This window comes from Boleophthalmus pectinirostris, unplaced genomic scaffold (genome assembly GCF_026225935.1).
Source record: "Boleophthalmus pectinirostris isolate CB_2022bp ecotype Guang Dong unplaced genomic scaffold, ASM2622593v1 HiC_scaffold_19, whole genome shotgun sequence".
NCBI classification, from domain to species: Eukaryota; Metazoa; Chordata; class Actinopteri; order Gobiiformes; family Gobiidae; genus Boleophthalmus; species Boleophthalmus pectinirostris.
Window position 1 is genome coordinate 135,351 of NW_026571140.1, and position 15,699 is coordinate 151,049.

The 15,699-nt window shown below is 39.4% G+C and overlaps 1 protein-coding gene across 1 annotated transcript; it reads left to right on the forward strand.

Annotated features, from left to right (window-relative positions):
- Window positions 1-6,368: 6,368 nt before the first annotated feature.
- On the forward strand, window positions 6,369-12,509 carry ccnd1 (cyclin D1). Its single transcript, XM_020934782.2, has 5 exons — window positions 6,369-6,752; window positions 8,043-8,258; window positions 9,603-9,762; window positions 9,915-10,063; window positions 10,472-12,509. Exons 1-5 carry the CDS (start codon window positions 6,555-6,557, stop codon window positions 10,631-10,633), a joined length of 885 nt encoding a protein of 294 aa, XP_020790441.1. The 5' UTR covers window positions 6,369-6,554; the 3' UTR covers window positions 10,634-12,509.
- The last annotated feature ends 3,190 nt before the right edge of the window (window positions 12,510-15,699 follow it).

Consider the following 15,699-nt stretch of genomic DNA (forward strand, 5'->3'; position numbering starts at 1 on the left):
CATTCCAGGACTAAACTAGGACTAAAGTAGGACTAAAGCAGGTCTAAACCAGGACTAAAACAAGGACTAAAACCAGTGATCTCATATATAAAGCATTTCTCTATCAATAATATTTTTAATATGGTTAAGGAAAGACTGGACTTTTTATTGTCTTTAAGTAGACAAAAGTTATTATGTTCAGATTTCCTCGTCTTTGCTACTTTACAGCAAACAGTTTCTTATTCATGGAGACTTGGGCTCAACAGCCAATTTGGACTTTATAAAGTCACTTTTTTTGTTCTTTATCAGTCTTTTGATCTGCCACAATAATGTAATAATGAATTTAAATGAAAATACCTCAAATTGAAGGCTTTTCTCAGCAATTTTTAGGTGAGATTAAAATGAGATTAATTAGATTAATTAATTACAGATCATAATTAATTAATCTCTAAATTTTTTTAATCGCATGACAGCACTAATTAAACCACCGTAAACGCACACTGGATCCAGCCTCATCTGTTTTACATCGCATTCAGCGTGTCATAACTTTTACAGAACCCAATTTTACCTCTCCGCGGCTACCAGGAAACACAGTATCGTATAGCCGCTACAGCTACTACTACAACTAAGTTAATAGTATTAATACTGCAACTAATATACCAGTACTACTACTGCTACTACTACTACATCTACTATTACAATACACCAGTGCTACTGCTGCAACTACTATACCTGTACTACCACTGCAAATACTACAGCTAATGTAACAGTGTTAATACTGCAACAAATATACCATTGCTACTGCAGCAACGAATACACTAGTACTACTACTGCAAATACTACAACTAATATACTAGTGCTACTACTGCAACTACTGCAGCTATTATACAAGTGCTAGTATATGCGTGGGTGGCTGGAGGATGGGTGCAGAGCTCACATGCTGCTCTGAGCTGAGGTCAGTGTTTGAATAAGAACAGGACATCAAAGCAGAGCAGGGTGTCTAAAAGAGCATGGCCCTCCTCATACTCATTCATAAAGTTAATACTACAGATTGGTACAAAAGGCCAAATACAAGACCATAAAATGATATAAAAAGTTGTAAATCTTGGATGGAGTGGTAACATTTGAGATGTTAAAGAGTTTGCAAAGAGAAGGGGGAGGAGCTGAGGAGCACAGAGCAGTTTGAATGAATGAAAGCTCCACATGAATGACTGAGAAAGAGTGAATGGACCAGATATACTGCTACATACTGCTACTACAACCACTACTACAACTCATATACCAGTGCTACTACTACAACTACTACAACTCATATACAAGTGTTTCAGTTTTTAGAATTACACAGTCATGATATTTTGTATTCAAGGTTCAACAAACAAGTGATTCAGGCACTCTATTAAGTAGTCCCTTATAAATACTTTTTTATACAGTGTTGTTCAGTGGTGGAAGGTAGTGAAGTACAAAAGTACAATACTTATTTTTAGGTATCTGTGCATTTCACAGTAGATACTTTTACTTCATTACCGAGAGCATGTATCTGTACTTTCTACTTCACTACATTTTAGATCTGGACTGAAAAGTACTGTATAGTAGTAAGTATAAGGCTGAGACTTATTTTTACTACATTTAATTTGAGTTGAGCAAACCAAACACACAAAAACACAAAACGGCTGGAAAAATTACCAAATCAATAGAATTACTTAAAATCTGCTGAACTCATTATCAAAACCACTAAATTTTCACTACATAGTCACTTCACTTTTAATTGTTCTCTTTGCAACTCTCTGCAAAATACTTCTACTTTTTACTCTTTAAGTAAGGGGTACTTTAACTGTTACTTACGTAGATTTTTCATGTGATACTTTTACTTGAATAATCTTTTACTTTAGTATCAAAATAGAGTACTTCATCCAACACTGCCGATGGATTTAAAACCATGGCCTGTGTATGAAACAAAGGGCTGGGTAAAAGAGTGATTTCAAAGTAGAGTCTGCATGCCATCATACCTCCATAATTTGGTACAAAAAGAAAGGCTCTTTGAACAATTTATTTTCTGTAATTCAATGGGAATTTGTTTCCATAATAAAATAGAAACAAATCTATTTTAGAAAATGACTCTCCATCTGGATTAAATAAAATAGACAGAAGTACTGCAGTGGCTACTAGCTTGTTCCACAGCAGGGACTTGCTCACCTCAACCTAACCCGACCTCTCACACTCCGTTTGGGGGAACATACCAAACAAGCAGGAAGCCTAAACAAAATAGTGTTGACACTATCAACAACCTTTGGATAGTGACCTGTGACAGAAACAACCACCACTCTGCCTTGAGCCATATCAGATCTATTCTTGTTCTTAAAGAGGGGGTGTTATGCAAAAGTGACATTTTTGCAGCTTTCTAGTAAGTAAGTAAGTTTTTATTTAAAAAGCACTTTTCACAGACATTTGTCACAAAGACACTTTACAGAGCACAGTTCATTCACTCCATACCCAGTGATGGTAAGCTACTATTGTAGCCACAGCTGCCCTAGGGCAGACTGACGGAAGTGTGGCTGCCAGTCGACACCACTGGTCCCTCCAACCACCAGCAACACTCGCGCACACACCACTTTCATACTAGGCAATGTGGTACAACACATGATACAAAACTGTACACAGAAACTTGACAAACCTGATGCCATGTAATTGTGTCATTAAAGGAGTTCACACTGATTGTGTTGTGATAGGGGGAGTGATAAAAGGGAAACTTATAAAACATGTTAACACAATGTTTCCAGTGAATATAGCATTTTCAAAACAATAAAATATAACATAACATGGTGCTCTCAATATGTTATGCGCTAGCAGTTAATTCCCCATAAGTATAATACCCTCATGTAACCATTACTTGTTTACACTGTGCTGACAACTGAGATTCAAAATGCTTTGTTTCAACTTGTCATCAAGTGGTAGTTTTAAAGTTAACTGCTATGTTCAGCCTCAATTGAACCGCTTTACTCTATTATACGCTGGAATACTCTAGAAGAATCCTGTCTACTTATGCAGGGTTTCTGTGTTAAACATGTGTGCATGTAACAAGGTCCGTATTTGGATATAACATAGATCAAACATTAGCATCATATAGGACCCCTAATCTACCTAATAATAATAATAATAATGTAGCTATATATGTTGAATCTGTACTCTCAGTATTTCCAACCTGCTCAGGGACTACAGGTGTAAATGAACATTCATGTATGACATTTGTCTTGATTAATGTACTGTGCACTGTCTCTGTACAAATAAAAAGCATGCCATACCAATTGGAATGGACACGATTTGCTAAATAATTTCACAACTAAAGTAGAAAAAACAGCTTGTCAAAGCCTGATCCCATCAGATCTCAGAAGCTAAGCAGGCTGGGCCTGGGCAGTACTTGGATGGGAGACCGCTAGGAATTCCAGGTGCCACAGTGGGATGCCAGTGGCAAAAATCTGTCGTTGTGTCCTTAGGCAAGACACTTCACCCACATTGCCCAGTCTGAAAGTGGTGTGAGCGTGAGTGATGGTGGTGGTCGGAGGGGCTGATGGCGCAGGTTGGCAGCCTTGCTTCTGTCAGTCTGCCCCAGGGCAGCTGTGGCTACAGTAGTAGCTTACCACCACTGAGTGTGGAGTGACTGAATAATGAACTGTAAAGCGCTTTGGGTATCTTGAAAGGTGCTATATAAATGCAATCAATCAAAAAGTGCTAACTCTGTGAATGTTCTGTAATGGGTCCAGTATGTTTATGGGGCTAGTTGTATTTGATGTGTCAGTACAGTACATTATTCATCCCATGAAGAAAACATTTTCAACCCTTATTTCCAGGGGAGGGTAAAAATCAGTCACATTTACTTAACAAATTTTTAAAGAAATTTAACTTTTCAGAATATTTATTCCTCCTACTCCTACTTGGTAAAATAACAGTACTGTTTCCACTGTGAATAAATCTACAAGTAACAAAAGCTTTATGTTGACAATATGAAATAATTTGAAGATTTTTGTTTCTAGCACTGCTCCTTTAGCTATGATTTAGTTTGTCTCATTTTATCCTTTGAAAATACCAGATTTTGTGCATAATTTATTTTTTCCTTCCAGTTACATTTCTGAGTGCAATTTTTGGCTACTATACCCACCTCTGCTTATTCATACACTATGCATGATCTATTGCATCAATTCAACAGGTGTGTTTACCTCAGCAGTGAAATGTTGGAGCCAAGCATGTCTTGTCTCTGTCCCTTTAAACACTTCCTGCTGCATGTACCGTAAGTTTGCTTGCAGAGGCTCCTTACAAAAGTCACATGCTCGGGCTCCTTTGTCTCCCACGGCTGCTTGTCCTCAGCTGCTCAGGCAAGCCTCAGCAAAACTTCCTGCAAGTTTGGTCTCACACAAAACAAATGGATCTCAAACCGCTCCACAATCTTTGCAACTTTTTGAGCACAATCACAGTTTAATATGCGTGTCATTATGGCATATGATCTGGCTGAATATTTACTTATGCTTATTTAGATTGAACAATTGTTATAGGCAATAAAAGGTTATGCAAAAACACAATTTGGCATGCAGTTAAAGTGGACATATTATGTTAGAGAGACTATTAAATTTACTTTGTTTACATTTGGTCATATTATTTGAATAGCTAGAATACCATCATAATACCAACATTTTTAAATGAAGGAACGTTTTCTTCATACTAGTGTTTTTATTTTTCTGTACTATAACATTTGACCTGTAGAGAGTTAAATAAATAACATAATAGATTCAAACTAACTAACAAGCTCATGTTTTTAGAATATTTTTGGGGGATAATCCTGCTTTAGGGTTATTGTGTCAGTGGCATAGTTTAGTCTAATTATTATTGTTTATTGTCTATATTTTCTTCAACAATATACCTTACTTCAAATGATATTATTGTAAAAGGCCTAGGCTATTATGAACACCACACTAATCAATTACAAAATAGGCTTAATAGCAAAAAGTACAATAATTAGACTGAAACTGGAAAGTTGAAGTTCTAATTCAAAACTGCAGATGAATATCAAAGTTTGTTACACATGTTTTCCACACATGTGTAAGTTGTCTTTAAAAGAGTGTAAATGAATGCTGATTCTCTGTCAGATTCTTTAGTCACTAACTCCATTTACACATTGTCATTCATGGTAAGACCAGCTACAGCAGGCATTACGGTAGTCTAACCAATAGCCTAAAGAGGAATTCCAGGAATGTAAAAAGATCCACTTCAGACTGAAACTAGATTGTACCTAACTTACAGTCCACATGAATCTGTAACTGTAACGAACTATGGCTGTGTGTGCAAGGCCTGTGTGTACTGACAAGAGCTGTCATCTGAGCCGCTTTGTTTCACTTTCATGATGAGCCTCTCTCTGACACAAGAACGACACACTCTGTACTGATAACATGAGATTATAAAAGTCAAAGAACTTTGATTGAGTTATAAAATACAATGCCAACTTTTCCCAGTGCACTGAACTTTTCCCCACATGAAAAGTTAGGCCGACATCTGCCTAGTAACAGCGGTTTCTCTCATTGGTGCAGCCCCAGTCTCCTCCTGCTAGTGTGTGTGCGCGTGTGTGTGTCAGACTCACTGTGTGTCACTAAACTGAGACTATACTGTGAACATCTCTTTACTTAGTGGTGTGGTTATAACTACATTAATTAAGCCTATTGTTTGATCAGTCTTTGTATTTAGTAGCCAACAAAACAGAAAAAAAAAAAAAAAAAGCAAAGCAGGAATATGGCCTATTAGTGACACAAGTTCAAAATGACCTTTTCACAAAGGGCACCGTTAAACCTACATGTTTATAAGCCCTGCATTGTGCATTTGTGCATACTGGTTACAGTTCCCTGTACTGTGCATACTGGTTTCAGTTAGGCCCTGGCTGGCACACAGAGCAGAGCCGTGGGGGTGGTGGAGCTCCATGTGCTCTCCTCATGCTCAACTCTGTGGGACAAACACAGAGGAAAAGGGAGGAAGTCTGAGTCACTATCGCCCCCTGCCGCCACAGGGGCATAGCCCTCTGCTCTGGCCCGGACCTCCCAGCTCCTCCTCAGCCGCTACTGGGCCACCAGAGGAGGGGCCCGAGCCGGGGGCCCTCTTCTTATATCTGTATAGAATAGGCTCCGTCCCTCAGACTGCTCTCTCTTTGATCCCCATTCTTAACAACAGCTGACGTAACCGCGCATGCCCCGCTCCCTGTCTTGCGCGCTCCTCAAGCACACTCTGTGTGTGTGTGTGTGTGTGTGTGTGCGTGTGTGTGTGTGCGTGCGCGCGCGCGCGATTGTGGCGTACGCGTATTGTGCGCGCGCTGAGAGGACGTGCGCGCTCCCTGACGCTGGGTTTTTGTCTGGTAGAGCTCAGCGCTGTTCCTCAGAGGCTGGCGCACACCGCAGGAGCAAGAGCAGCTACCAGCGGCACCGAGTCATTTCACACCCGCAAGAGACGCCTCGTGTGCGCTCCTGCTCGCTCCTGCGCTCCGCGGAAACACTCAGAGCGCCTTGTGTCGAAGGCAAGAGGAGCTTTGGAAGCGCACTTGTGCTATGGAGGACCAGCTGCTGTGCTGTGAGGTGGACTCCATCAGGAGAGCCTACCAGGACGGCAACCTGCTCAATGACCGCGTTCTTCACACCATGCTCAAGGCGGAGGAGAGCTACCTCCCGTCTCCAAACTACTTCAAGTGTGTTCAGAGGGAAATTGTGCCTAAAATGAGGAAAATAGTTGCCACATGGATGTTAGAGGTTGGTTTTTGTTTCAGTGCAACTTTTCTCATGTGCTTCTGAGTACCGCAAACTAACTTGTGGTTAAGCTAGTAGTGCTAGCACAAAGCGAAACAGGCAGGCTCCCGAGGATGGACTTTATATCATCGACAGACACATGAAATCATGTTCTTTTAGAGAAGCGGTTACATAAAGGCTGTAAAAGTAGGCTATGTGCTCATGGAAGCTGGGTGGTCCTTCTCTATAAGCCGAGAGTTTTCTGTCATTGTAAACAATACACTTAAGTGAACAATTAGTGCATAGCCTGGTCTCTGCGCTTCACATGTAAGTGAAATAAAATCAGGAAAATATTCTAAAATTACAACAATGTACACGTATGCAGCGTGGCCCGTGCCAGTACGCGCCATCTTGTCGTCGTATATGAGAAGGATTTTAATATCATTAAAAATGTGTATCGTGACAGTGTGCGACAACTAATGGGCTGAATCCGCCACATGTGAATCTTTATCATATCAGCGTCTTATATGAGCTGTTCCAGCCCAATCTACCACATCACAACTGCAAAAAGTCTGTTTTGTTTGAGAAGACTGGCTCTGTCTTGAAGGTCGCAGCTAAAAAATGCATTTTATAAGAAACTGAGTGCTTTTTCATAAACCCGACCCGTCGGCTTTAATAGTAGATAAGGTTTTGCACATTTACGTAAACTTTTTGTCTGCATAAATGCACTACAAACATTTTTTATTAATTTTTGAAACGGCGCTGCGCCGAGGCAGAGAGAAGAGGCGCAAGGAGCACGTGAAGAGCACTTTTACAAATTAATTCATTTTAATTTCTACAGCGCTCAGATTCGACATTTTTAGCGCTCACCCGAACAGGCTTTTAACAAGGCTCATTTTCATACTCGTTTGACTGCTGTCACTATTTTTTAAGTATTTCTGAACATTTTTTGAAAAGATGACGAAGTTGAAATTAGAGAGTGAAACTTGCCTCGACGCCACCTTTGTGTCTCCGTCAGAACTGACTGCGAACTAATGCGCCCCTGTTTTTAATTAGCCACAACTCACGTTTAGAATGTTTAAGAGATAGACATACTGCATAGCCCCAAATGTCGTTATGCTTATATGCATATTACTGTTTCTGGTTTTGCACGGACAAGTCAATATGGCAGACCAGTTAACAATTAAATGATGAAAAATACCTCAAATAAATCTCGACATTAATTCATATTGTGGCTAAATGCATGGTTTGTAATAGCAGCTGCTGTGTGAGGTGTTGTGCGTGTGTCTGAAGCATCTTCGTGGCTTTCTTCAGGTGTGCGAGGAGCAGAAATGTGAAGAGGAGGTTTTTCCACTGGCTATGAATTATTTGGACCGATTTTTATCAGTGGAGGCCACAAGGAAAACCCGACTGCAGCTACTTGGAGCTACCTGTATGTTTCTGGCCTCAAAGATGAAGGAGACTGTACCCTTAACAGCAGAGAAACTGTGCATCTACACAGACAATTCTGTGCACCCCTCCGAACTGCTGGTAATTGACTTGTGTAGACATGGATGTTGCATAACACACAGGAGCACACATGCACAAGGCGCTGGCTCATGATACAGGCCAGTGGGGCTGCTGTGGTCATGACTAGTGTTTTCACAATACTAACATTTCAAATTGAATTTCAATACTCAATACCATATTGATAATAAAGCAATAGAATGTGATGTTTAACATTCAATTGTACTGCGTTCTTTAGCATTACATCTGTGTAGCATTACATCTGTCATCCCTCAGTGGTCCATGGGTGTATACTAGTCTATGCACTCAAGAGCTGTATCAGCTAAAGCTATTCAGGAAAGCTTAATTTCTGTCCCGCGAATGTGACTTTTTTAGTATTGATACCTGCTCAAATGAGTATCTAGTTTCGGTATTAGTTTAAGTTTAGTTTTGAAACTAGATATTCATTTGAGCATGTATCAGTACTAAAAAAGTCACATTCACGGGACAGAAATTAACCTTTCCTGAATAGCTTTAGAATGATCTGCAGCTGTATCAGAACAAGTATAAGAGCACATAGACTAGTATACACACATGGACCACTATGGAACCTACTGCACCACTGAGGGATTATAAGGCCACATGGTAATATAAAAAAAAAGTACTTTGATTTAATGTTCAATCACATTTTGTTGTTTAAAGAATGAGTGTTTTTGTTATGACTGTATTTTAGTTTATAATTAGTATTGAGTATTGAGCGTATTCCGTATCAAAAGCGAATTTGAAATGTTAGTACACCAGTACTGGGAAGTGGGGCTACTGTGTGGATGTTGAACAAAGTCAGACTTGGGTTTGATGCTTTCACTCTGAATGGCTGCCTGTGATTTTCCCATGCTGACTGCGGCCTCTCATCAATGTGCTCTGAGTGCAAAGGAAAAAAGCAGGCTGCAGTGACACCTACTGGTCAAAAATTATAGATGCATTATTCTATTCTGTATTATATATAGGGAAGGGCTGATATGCATTACTAAATGTATTTATGAGCCAATATTGAAATCTTGGGGGGCTGCTGTGGCCAATAACGGAATATTTAGCTTTTAAACCCATTTTGCGACATGTTTGTATAAACATACAGCCATAAAATGCCCTTCTATACCCATTCTTACTCATGAGTCTGTTCGAAAAGGACATACAGACAATGGGGAAACGCACATAAGACATTTGTATTGAATATTATAACATTATAATAATGTATAACAATAGTACTTTAATGCATACATAAAAGATTACACATTAACGTGATATTCATACTTAACCTGTACTAAGTACTGAGGCCTGTGTCCTGACTAGTGGCTTAGGTTGAATGAATGCCTCTTGTTTGGTTCACAGCAAATGGAGCTTCTGCTTCTCAACAAACTCAAGTGGGACCTGGCCTCAGTCACACCGCACGACTTCATCGAGCATTTCCTGTCTAAGCTGAAGATCCACTTGTCCACCAAACAGGTCCTCCGCAAACATGCTCAAACCTTTGTGGCCCTCTGTGCTACAGGTATGCTTTTATTCACATACTTGTGTGTTATCAGTGATTGTTTGTTTTTCATAACTATTTTGTTTTGTTTGTCTCACTTGCCCACAAAATATTAGAGAGTAAATGTTTGTTTATAGTGAATCATTCTGACACGAAGATGTGTGTGTGTTCAGATGTGAACTTCATCGCTAGCCCTCCCTCGATGGTTGCTGCTGGCAGTGTGGCGGCTGCAGTCCAAGGCCTGTACCTAAAGAGCCAGGACGCCTCCTTATCTTCTCAGAACCTCACCAACTTCCTGTCACAAGTCATCCGTAGCGACCCGGTACGCAAATGCCCTATATAACCTAGATTCTATAACTAACCATGTTATAATCCTCATCCAAAGCATACCCGGAGTTGTGCTTTGTTGTTGAGCTCTTATATTGGATAGCCATTTGGTGGAAGTGCTGTGTTCACACTCGTACTGATCATTTGTGTGCCCAAAATGCTGTCACTAACTCAACTTTTTTTTGTAGCTATTGTTTTTAGCCTCCATTATACATATTCACTTCTGCATTTTTATAGTCAGTAACAGGAAAAAATAGTTGAGGTTATTGCTCCACAATATTGTAGGAAGTTATAAAAAAAAACCCCTCATAATCATAATGCACGGTGCATGTGATTATTGCGTGCAAGTGACAGACAGTAGTTGTCTCCCTCTGCTAATGTGCTGTTTGCTGTGTTTGTTCAGGACTGTCTGCGCTCATGTCAAGAGCAGATAGAGTCTCTATTGGAGTCCAGTTTGCGACAGGCGCAGCAGCAGCACCACCACAGCTGCACGGAGAGTAAACGTGTGGATGGAGACGTGGACCTGTCTTGCACCCCCACAGATGTACGGGATGTAAACATCTAAGGACCTTGCTCATACAAGAGACAGATGTATGGACATGTGAGGACACAGCTCACACAGAGACAGATCTATGATCTAAAGACACAGTGAGGACTGGGACAGGGCTGCGGGCCGGGACCCCCCAAGTCATTTCTGTTAATGTCCCACCCCTACAAGGGAACGCAACACTGAGGGCTGGAGCGCAAGCCACGCAAAGAGACTTTCAATACTCTTCCCTCAAATATTAAACTAGGAATCTTCAAATTACCACAGACTTGCCTACTAATCATCCCAAAGTGTAATGTAGGTCTTAGCCTGTCTTCAGGGTGTACCCTGAAATATAATTATTATTAAAGACAGAGGCTTTTTGTTTTGTCTTTTATACTACTATAATACGTTTTAGACTTGTCCATGCTCCTGTTTGTCATGTCGCAGGCATCTGTATACCCCCAGCTTGCTTACATTTAGTCACTTTATATATTCATTTAGGTCTTTTATCAATTAGTCTTATACCTCTTCTTTTCCAAGCATTTGTTTTTAAGTAGTTCTGAGTTGCGCTGTTTATGATAGCTGCTTTGGGATGCTGATGTAATGGCTAGGACAAAAGAGCTTTTTTTGTCCACTCATTTGCTTTACTGATTGCTTGACCCGTCGCACATAGCATAGCAATCCAGTGTGCATTCTTTCTCTTACTAGATCTATCTAAAACCATTCAAACTTTTATTCTTAAAAAAGCACTTTTAGTCAGCATGGCTGACTCAACAAAAAAAAATAAAAAATCACAGTAAGTTTGGAATGGGGATGAAAGAGGAGAAGTCAGAGTAATGGGTGGATGGGGACATCACATGACCAGTAAGGAGAATTATTGGGAACTTGTCATAGCTACCATCACTAAACGTATCTGGTTTGGTTCAATCAGCACAATACTGTGGTAAAAGTCAAAGGAAATATTATTCTTAGGGTAAAAGAAAAGAGAAAGTATTTATTTTTTTAGTTTACTTTTGTAGTTTGCATAATGAAATGTGCTGATATAACCAAACCTTTGCCATGAAATCCCAGTTTAAACTTCAGTGCCCTACCTGACCTCGTACTGCTCAAGGATTTTGAGAGGGGGTTTCATCCCCGTACAAGATGTAAAAGAAGAGGGGGTGGGGAGTAGACTTTAGACACGATTTTGCACAAAACTTGTAAACGTGGGCTGTGTATCTGAGGAGACTTCCCTAACAAGAACAGTAGGGCTCACTTTCAATCACTGTGGACGTGCGGGGCTGAGTGTAGGACCTTGGTGTAGGTGTAGGCTTTGTGTGTGGATGTGGGTGAGACAGTAGGAGACAAACACTCCTTTTTTCCGCTGCTATATAAACCCCAGCTACGTTTTCAGATAAAAATAGAAACATGAAATGAAAAAGACAAAACAAATGATTCCAGTGATGCTTTTTCCTGATGTTTGCTGCTAATTTTTGGGTGTTTTGATATACATATAAATGTCAATATCCTGCCATTCTAGGATTGAATTTTCTCATAGAAAATTGTGTTATTGACATCCTCATTGTTGTAATGTAGATTCTATGTCATCAGTTTGTTTTGTGTATGATGAATGATTCTCTGTACTATTCCAAAAACAAGGACAATGAGAGCGTCTTCAGTAATGCTTGATCCACGATACCTCATGTGACAGTCCAGATCTCTGATTGTGTTTGTTGAGTTGCTTGCTTGTTGGTTCGGTGCCTGTCGCTGTGTTACCAGCAGTTCCACGGCATGCTTTGAACCTGGTGCCATAACAGTAAATGGGATGTCTGTAACTCTGTTGAGTGTTAAGCTGTCTCGCTGAAAGAGACTTTATCCACCCTCTGGGCCCATAGTGGCCTTCCTTTCCCCCTTTTATATTTTTATATATATATATATATATGTGTGTGTATATATGTATATGTGTGTATATATGTATATATGTATATATATATATATATATATATATATATATATATATATATATATATATATATATATATATATATATATATATGTATATGTGTATATATACATACACACACACATATATATATATGTGTATGTATGTATATGTATGTATGTATATCTATATATACACACACACACACATACACACACACACACACACACACATATATATATATATATATATATATACATACATATATACATATATGTATGTATGTATTAAAAAATATATAATAAAAAAAAGGAAAAAATAACCTAAGAAACTACTTTTGATCCAGTTTTCAGTGAGTCCATCGAAGTTTGTAAATAAATTGTCTGCTCAGTAAGCCATAGACTTTTGTTTTACAAATTGCTTATTCCTCACAGTTGTTTGTATCTACATCATGTAGGCTGTCTGCAACTGTATTCATTTTGGTCAGCTACACAATAAAAGATGAATTAGAAGCCTATAAATGCTGTGTAGAGCTTTCATTTGAGGATGTGGGCTGAGAAGGAAGTGGGAGAGAGAGGTACTTCCGATCTGAAACAGAAAACACATTGTCACTGTCTCATTTCTGAATAGTGGAGCTGTTAAGGACCAAAAAGGTGCCCAGTTGTTCATTTTTATGGTACAAGCATGAAACTTTGCCAGATTATTAACATCCCTAGGACCAACATTTCTGGATATGGAACCAAGCCCAAGTCGACCCTGGAGCCGAGTGCCGCGCATGTCACAAAATGGCCGACAAGGAAACGAGGCTGGGATCTCAATTACTGCTTAAACCTTCTTTTTTGGAAAATAATGTTAAATTATCATATAGATTATAAAGAAGAATATGTATCAAGATACCAGCTACTTTCAATGCAGTTTTAAAGTGAAAGTAAACATTAAATAACAGCAACAACAAAAAAAGCTACTAAACTAATGGTGTTTAAAAAAGGTGCATCATGTAACTTTTCTGGTCTCCATGGAGATGTTATTGCTTTGTCTGGATTGTTTTACAATGTGGCATTAAACCTTTCTATCTTCATGGAGACTAAACAATGCCAAATTACAGGTCAGATCTGTGAAGAGGTGACCTTGCTCACAGTCAGAATGTCTGTTTTTCTAGGTATTTTTGAGCTATAAAACCACCTGTAATTGGATAAATGTAAGGTAGAGCTGTTTAATGTCATACTGTGGAACATTCCAGGCAGAGCAATGACATCTCCATAGAAACAAGCAGGTGATGGGCCCTGAATTAAAAAGTTACACAGTGCGTCTTTAATAGTGTCATTTACTGTTTCTAGTGTTTGTTTGGCAATTTTAGAGCAAACTAGGTAAATTAGCAAAAGAATCTGAGCAACAATGTGTAAAAATGAGAGTGTGTGAACTCCAGTGGCCTCTGTGATATCAAGTACTATGTGACATCACACAGGACTGCCCTGATTACAGCCAGTTGTTTCTGTTTACAAATCCCTGGCTGTAGGAGTGGAGTTTGTAGTGTGGATGCCTGTTAGACCAATTACATTGTTCCTTATACCCCCTAGCCCCGCCCCTCTCTCCTTTACTCCTCCAGGTAACTCAGTTTATCAGCGCTATTTGAAATGTGTTTGTGAGCCGAGTTTAGGTGTTTAGTCCCACTTCAAGGCAAAAGTAAAACTTCATGAAAATAGTTTTGTGTAGGTTTGATTTTCTATCTTCATTTCTCTCTCCCCCCTAATCTTTCTTTAGCCTGTATATTCATTGTGTAAATAACCTATAGTATAATTTGTCTTGTTGAAATCTCTTGTGACCTTTTATGATTGTTTTTTGTGTTACACCATTTTCTGTTGTTGACCATTGACTTGCGCGTTTGTGTTTGGCGCTTTTATTTTAAAAGGTTTATGTTTGTCTGGTTACCTTGACAACGAGAGGGGAGAAACGTTGCGGAGCAAATGTGTAGATATCATTTTTGGTATTTTTCTAAGTTTTTCATTTAGCTTTCCCTCTGAAGAGGCACAAAGGTATGTTTTTGATGTAAATATTTCTTTGAATAATTTTTGGGTCTCTAGTTTTTTATTATTGTTGTTTAATGTTGTCTAGATTAATGTAAATATTAATCAAACTTCCGTTAAGTTTTGTGAATGCCTATTTAGGCATTGTATTTGTGTTCTTTTTAGCTCTTACGGCAGATTTGAAGGATTTATTGACATTAAATCTAAAACTCGCCAGTTCAAGTGTCAAGTCTTCATTCAGAGGGATACGCTACACAATGGTTCAATCAGCTCTTCTGTGAGTACAGTTCAAGTACAGATACATAGCAAAACATTTACTCAGTTACAAGTACTACTGCAAAATTTGTGCTTGAGTAAAAGTATAAAGTACACACATAAAAACTACTAACTACACTGTAGTGACAAGTATTTTATATAAGACTTTGTAGATAAAACCTGAAGCTGACTTAAGTTTCTTTAATGCAGTCTTGTTATAGATGTTACACCTGCTTGTTACTATGGAGATTTCATTGCTTTGCCTGAAATATTAATCAGTAAGGCATTAAACCTATTTATATAACCTATATATATGTATATAACCTATATAACCACCTCTCCATAGATCTGACCTGTAAACAAGGCCTGGTTGGGCCACTTTCTTGTCTCCATGGAGATAGACAAGTTTAATGCCATACTGAGGAACAATATAACACTGCCATTTTCGCTCCCAGCAGAAAAGTTACATAGTACATCTTTAATACTACTAACAAATGTCCATCCATCCATCCATTTTCGTCCACTTATCCGGGGCCGGGTCGCGGGGGCAGCAGCCTAAGCAGGGACTCCGTCACCCCAAACACTTCCTCCAGCTCCTCCGGGGGAACCCCGAGGCGTTCCCAGGTCAGCTGAGAGACATAGTCCCTCCAGCGTGTCCTGGGTCTTCCCCGGGGCCTCCTCCCGGTGGGACATGCCCGAAACACCTCCCGAGGGAGGCGCCCAGGAGGCATCCGGAACAGATGCCCGAGACACCTCAACTGGCAAATGTATGCCCAAAAATCCCTCCCAACCCATCACAACATCATAATAACAACAATAATGACTGGAGCAGAGGTGGATGGCTCATTCCAGTAATCCCACACCAGACTGAGAACACATTTGAAACTGTGGAGATGGTGATT

Excerpts from the sequence above, each read along its gene's own strand:
- ccnd1 (XM_020934782.2), top strand. The coding sequence starts at position 6,555 with ATGGAGGACCAGCTGCTGTGCTGTGAGGTGGACTCCATCAGGAGAGCC. Across the intron at positions 6,753-8,042 it reads TTGCCACATGGATGTTAGAG|GTGTGCGAGGAGCAGAAATG; the intron begins GTTGGTTTTTGT and ends GGCTTTCTTCAG. Across the intron at positions 9,763-9,914 it reads TGTGGCCCTCTGTGCTACAG|ATGTGAACTTCATCGCTAGC; the intron begins GTATGCTTTTAT and ends GTGTGTGTTCAG.